The 6,542-nt window shown below is 35.2% G+C and overlaps 1 protein-coding gene across 1 annotated transcript in view; it reads left to right on the forward strand.

Moving 5' to 3' along the window:
• Window positions 1-6,542, forward strand: part of FMN1 (formin 1) — a 139,783-nt gene that overhangs the window by 80,326 nt on the left and 52,915 nt on the right. Inside the window, exons 11-12 of the mRNA XM_009886913.1 lie at window positions 3,526-3,585; window positions 5,688-5,808. Coding sequence (XP_009885215.1) covers window positions 3,526-3,585; window positions 5,688-5,808 — 181 coding nt within the window. The remainder of the gene's footprint in view (window positions 1-3,525; window positions 3,586-5,687; window positions 5,809-6,542) is intronic.

A 6,542-nucleotide genomic window follows, 5' to 3' on the forward strand; every position in this document is an offset into this window, starting at 1 on the left:
CATCTGTCAAAAGTTAATCTTTTCTTATTTCTGAACATTCTTGAAACAGCAAGGCACGTTGTACCATTTTCTTGCTTTTTTCTCCCAACTTTTCACCTCCTTCTCCTGCACATATGCATATTTCCCTAATCTCCAATTTCTTCTATTCAGTACTACTATGATAATTATCTTATGTGTGTCTCTTTTACTAGTAGGGACTTAATAATAACTTGGTAGGTTAGAGAGAATTGAGGGAGCACAGACTGCTGAAGTTTTCTCCAGTAAATGTCCCCATTCTTTTTTCTTGCTCTTAACTTAAGGTAGCTCTAAAAGAGTAAAAATGTCTTTAAAAATCAGGTTTAAAAACAAAATATCAGTAAAGGTTCAGTGCAGCATATACACTAAGGAATTATACACAAAGGATGTAAATATATAATACACAGAATTTTAATCCTCTTCAAAGAGGTGTGTCAGACCCAACAAGATATTTTCAGTCTTTTTTTTTTTTGATTGGCAGTTAAATGGATGTAGGGCATGAATTCTGAATGGCATGTATGAGAAAATGCTCATAGATGGCAGTAAATTATTTTGTCAAAAAATGAGAACCACTAGCACATTTTTGATTAGTCATGCTAGGATCAAAGTCAGGCTCAAACCAACTATGGACACCTTTTGAGGTGAGGTTACTTTGTTCCTTATTTCAGTAGGGCAGAGGAGGAGGTGCTAGATAATGTAGGCAATGGGAACACTGCTCAAAGTCGTTCTTTGCCAAAGCGTACCGAGACACCGCATGGATAGATGAATCAGCAAAGAACAGGAGGTATTTTCTGCTGATGCTGGCACAGATTTGAGGGGTGAGAAAAAAACCTGTTCTTTCATGATCTTCCTCTTTTCCTGTGTGAAGTGCAGTCTTGAACAATAAGAAAGGTAGATTTTAAGCTTTTGTTGCCAGTTGTGCTTTATGTAAGTAGGAATGCATTTGTGAGACAGGCAGTGTCAGAAAAGCAGTATTTCTAGGGAGCTTTTGATTTTACTTGTGAATACCATCATTAACAAAGTGTAAAAACGGGTTTAATTAATTGTTCAACTGTATTAATGAAAGTTTTTCCAATGGGTTTGACTTCTTTGTCTCCTAAAGACATTGAGGTGCTGGAGCACGTCTAAAGAAGTGCAACAAAGCTGGTGAAGGGTCTGGAGAACAGGTCTTATGAGGAGCAGCTGAGGGAACTGAGGTTGTTTAGCCTGGAGAAGAGGAGGCTGATGGAGAGGCCTTACCACTTTCTACAACTACCTGAAAGGAGGTTGTAGCGAGGTGGGGGTCAGTCTCTTCTCCCAAGTAACACGCGACAGGATGAGAGGAAACAGCCTCAAGTTGCGCCAGGGGAAGTTTAGATCGGATGTTAGGAAAAATTTCTTCACCAAAAGGGTTGTCAAGCATTGGAACGGGCTGCCCAGGGAAGTGGTGGAGTCACCATCCCTGGAGGTATGTAAAAGACGTGTAGATGTGTTGCTGAGGGACATGGTTTAGTGGTTGTTTCGGCAGTGTTAGGTTTGCAGTTGGACTCAATGATCTTAAGGGTCTTTTGCAACCTAAATGATTCTATGATTCTAATTCTTACTTTCCTCTTCACTGCAATGGTTCAGCTGTTCCCTATGACTGCTTTTCTTCCAGCCTTACTGCATGGATACGACACAGTTAGTTAGTTTAGTTTAGCTGCAGCTAAACTAGAGCCAGGCCAAGTTTCCCGGTACTCAGGTGTTCATTGGTTGGTCAGCTGCCATGAAGAAAAATGTAAAACAACTGAGCTTTGCCCAACTTTTCTCAGGAGAAGTGCTAATTTTAGTCTCGCTCTTCTGTCTAACCATAAACTTCTAAGAATTTTATTATCTCTGGGACTTTCCAATTTGACTGAATTTCACCAGCACGTTCCAAAATTATGTTATGAAAAGGAGTGACAGATGTACAGTGGAATTGCATAAGACTTGTTCCTTAGCAAAACAAGCTAAAAAATTACAGTATTTACAGTTTCCCGGTAGCCAAAATAAATATATTATTAGTTTAGACTAGTCTCCAAAATGCATAAAAACTCAAAGGGGCCAGCTGTTGCAGGCAGACATGAAACCTCAGAGATAATTGGTAGACTGTATTTGCAAGGAAGAAGAATGCAGGATCTTGTGTGTTGGAACACTGAGGTATCCTTCCTGTGCCCCATTACTCCCTTTTGGGAAATTGCCAGCAAGCAATATTACATCTAAGTAAGCTGAATCCCAGGAGCTAAGGTAAAACATCAATTTTAAATATCTCTTATTTCACATAAAAGTAATTTGTTGTCACATGAGCCTAGAAAGCTACCTGATATAGAGATTTTTTCTAAAATGTAGCTCACCGCTTCAAAATCCCTGTGTTTTGTCTTCTGCAAATACTTCTTAAACAGAAGTAATAGGTTTGTTAGTTTAGCATGTAGAAAATAGAATAACAGGTATTTCACTCTAAAAGGGGAATCAAATGTTCATGAGTCACCTCAGTTCCTTTTGTCACGTGACCTGCCAGCAATGTCTTCTGAAACCACTGTACAAGCAGAGTGGCTTTGTCTGCATGACAGCGATGACTTGCTTAGTTAAGAATTTTGCTGATGTATGATACTAATAAAATATAATGTGCTACAGGCTCCAATACAGGCGAGGCAGCTCTGTACAGGAAGTCAGACATTGTTCACATACAAACGTTTGTCCTGATGCCTGTCAATATACAATAAGAAGACACATCCAAAAAAACTTCAAAGACATTCCAGATATAATTCCCTACATTATGATTCTTTTATGTTGTCAAACGGTACCCTGTAATGTATAAGTCACAGTTTTACACTTTTCCCTTAGTTCATCTGGCCTGTGCTGACCCGCTGACACGTAACAAAATAAAATGATGTTGTGTACAGTTGTTGTATGCAGGACCATGGTAATGGTGATTCCACAAACTAAGCATTAAAATTCATATTTATAAGGCAACAGGGCATGAAATATACTTGTTAGGTACATGCTGTCTGGTTTTATATTTGGAGTAAAATATGAGAAATATCTATGCCTCTTTCAGTTCTTCAGTATAGATGAACTGATACTAGAGGAATCAAGAAATTCAGTTCACCTTAATGTAGCTGAGCTGATTGTAATATTTAGTTAATACTATATTCAAGACCACTATTGTTAATTAATATTATTATTCAAATTAATATTATTATTCAGTAATGCCTTGTATTATTAAAAAAAGATACGGGGACAGCTTCTTCCAGTGCATGTTTTCTTACCTGGTATTTAGAAACCAAAAGAAACTCTAAGTCCTGTGGTGGTATGATCAAGCCTATGTTCTCAAAGATTTTTTTTTTTTTTTTATTCAGTAATGCTAGGGCTAAAGATATTGAGCGTCCTATTTCTCACAGCAATATAAAATAATAATAATAATAGATTTATTTTGAAATAGAGTAAATTTTGATGCACTTGAAACAGTGTTAATCACACACATTTTTAATAATATATTTATTTTTTTCCTAGGATAATGGTATTAATCTTGTGGATTATGTCGTCATATATTACCTACGCCATTGTGATAAGGTAAAAGATTCATTTGCTGTATCAGTCTCTCCAAAAGTAGGTTTTTTTAAGAGGTTGTATAAGGGTTTGTATTAGCTTTTTAAAAATCTGAACACAATAGCTCTGGCAGAAAAATAAAATCCATTTCTTTTGCTTTCTTATAATAGTTGTGGACCTCAATAGTTCTGAAATTTGCTATAGGTTTTATGAGAAGGCTTTGCAAAATTTTACATTAACAGTTGAACTAACCACTGCAGGCAATTGCCTGTGACTGTTGCAGACTGGACAGGTGGTCACTCCAGTCCTGTCTTCTTACACCCCGGTTACTGTAAAGTTGTAAATCTTGTCCTGATGTGGTAATAATGGAAGACAGAAGCATGATTTCTCTCTCATGACAGAACACAAGGACAGGTTGGTATTTTAAGAGAGGCTGATGGGGATGAAGTTAGAAGTTGAAAATGTGGGAAGAGGTGTGGCTGCTGCTTTGAGTGAGTTATATTTATGAGGCTTTTTGATAGATTTCATAAGTGCCCAAAGTTTTTTGAGAGGAAAATTTGAACTATTGTCTTTTAAATGAAAATGTCACTATTAATTTATTTTAAGTATGTACTTGAGATTTTTGAGATTAAGAAGCCTTTACTGAAACTTTCAATCTAATACTAGTGTAATTTTTCACAGCCCCATGCCTGGGCATAGGCATTTTTTAATTCTTATGTAAGGATGTTGAATTAATGAGTTAGCAGTCACGAATACTTTTTCCAGGTGTAAGACTAAAGTAAGTGAAGACATTCCCCTGCCCATTGCAGGGGAGTTGGACTAAATGATCTTTAAAGGGCCCCCTTCCAACCCAACCATTCTGTGGATCTATGATCTCTGACACTGGAGGGTCTGTATGTCAGAAGCCTTTGAAACAGGGAGATAAAAAACTAGCAGATACGTAGATCTGTATTTTTTTTCTTTCTTTTTTTTTGTCCTTTTTTCTTTTTTTTAATCAGGGAAATAAAATGCCATTACTTTAACCTAAGTACCTGTCTTGTAAAAAGCCTCATAACAAAAGCAACTTTGTCTAGCCTGTAATGTTTCTCAGCTCTCAGGGTATTGACGTACATATTCTTTTCTCCTTTTTTAATAATGCTGCAACTAATGCTTTCTAACTCATTTATTTAAATATCTAATATTTCTGCAAACTTCCTACTATACTGTAATTTTACTTCAGGGAATTGTGTAAAACAAAATATTTATCTTCCTTGGGGGAAAATGGACATAGTGGAAATGTCATCCATTGTACTTTTTTTCCCCCGATTGTTCATATCTTTATAACAATAAAATTATTTTTCCCCATTCACAAAACAATTAGTTCTCCAAACTATGAGTTTTGCTTTATTACAGACTGAAATCTGTGCACAGATAGTATTTTAAACTCACTAGTATATGCTAATACGCAGCAATGTCATATTAATACCATTTATATAATTTACTTGTCAAATTTCCACTGGAGATATTGCTTTGAACCTTTTAAGTTTTTTTGGCTTTGTTTTGGTTTACTTCTGATTTTTTTTCTTACTGTGCTAAAAATAAGGTATATACTTAGGAGTTCCATATAGACATTAACCCATGTGATTTATTTAGCCACATAAACCTTCATCTGTATATTTTTATCTGTATAAAATACTTCAGGCAGTATATAAATATTGTTTTTAATTTATGCTTATAAAGTGTGTGTATATTTAATGAATCGGGAGACAGTGAAACCACAAACTTTTGGCATAAGATCACTTGTTGCATTAAAGTAGGCATTCATGGGTTTTGTTTTTAAGAAACTTCTAATCCCTTATCTAAACCTTTATTGATATAAAATGAAGTGAAATGTTGTGAGAATGTTGTTTCATAGTTTAAGATGAGCACAGTTTGCTTTACAACATCTAAAGGGAAGTTTCAACACTCAGAATGGTCAGGATTTCATCTTGAATGATATATGTTGATTTAGCAAGAATGATTTAAAATATATTCTTTTTGCCATTTTGTGATAGTGTTTCATAGATGAAGTTTCAAAAAAAGTAATTTATTTCACTGCAGATGTATTTGGTTTTCATAGTGGCCTGTTTGTTTGTTTGTTTGTTTAGGAAGCAGGAACAGACAAGAGTATTTTTCCTTTACCAGAACCACAGGATTTTTTCCAGGCCTCCCAAGTTAAGTTTGAAGACCTAATAAAAGACTTAAGGAAACTGAAGAGAGATCTAGAAGGTAACTGGGAACTTTCACATTTGTTCTGCTAACAACAAAGTGCCATTTAAAATGTGACCTTTATGAGGTTTTCTTATTGCTAATTAGGTTTATAGTGTTGATTCATTTAGAGGTTTTACACTGTGGCACAAATTACTCACATAAATTAGAAAGAAAAAAAAATTCCAACTCATGACTTAATAAAAATGAAAGTAAAGATACTGAAAAGTAATTTTCCCTTTTACAATTGAAAGGCCCCTAAAGAAATCTTTCTGAAATTTGCTTTAGTTATGTCTGAATTTTCCTCTGGCTTCTCCAGAACTGTGTGTTTAACTGTAGATATCTGTTAGTTCCATAACATAAATACTTTCTTCAGTACTTGTATAACAACAATTTAACAGCTACAAGAAAGAGTGGAATACTATTAATGTAGAAATAAAACACAGCTTGCCAAGGCACAGCAAAGGGAAATGGAAAGCTCCAGTTCAAAATATTTTCACCCTGGGACATAAAATAAACATTTAAAAATGTTTATTATAAAGAGGGGCTCAGAAACCCAACTCATCTATCAATCAAGGTACTGAGTGGAAATAAAGTCGGAAGGGTTGCTCTCTAAGTGTTCCAAGCAGTTTCATTTTTATTTTGTGCTTCATATGACTTTCTAAAATAAATCCAGCAAATGGTGACTGAATATTTTAAGTCTCTCTTTTTTGTTAAGGAAAAGTTGATACTTTTACTGAAGCAGTTTTGCGTAG

Source organism: Charadrius vociferus, unplaced genomic scaffold, assembly GCF_000708025.1.
Source record: "Charadrius vociferus isolate BGI_N301 unplaced genomic scaffold, ASM70802v2 scaffold14, whole genome shotgun sequence".
Taxonomy (NCBI): Eukaryota; Metazoa; Chordata; class Aves; order Charadriiformes; family Charadriidae; genus Charadrius; species Charadrius vociferus.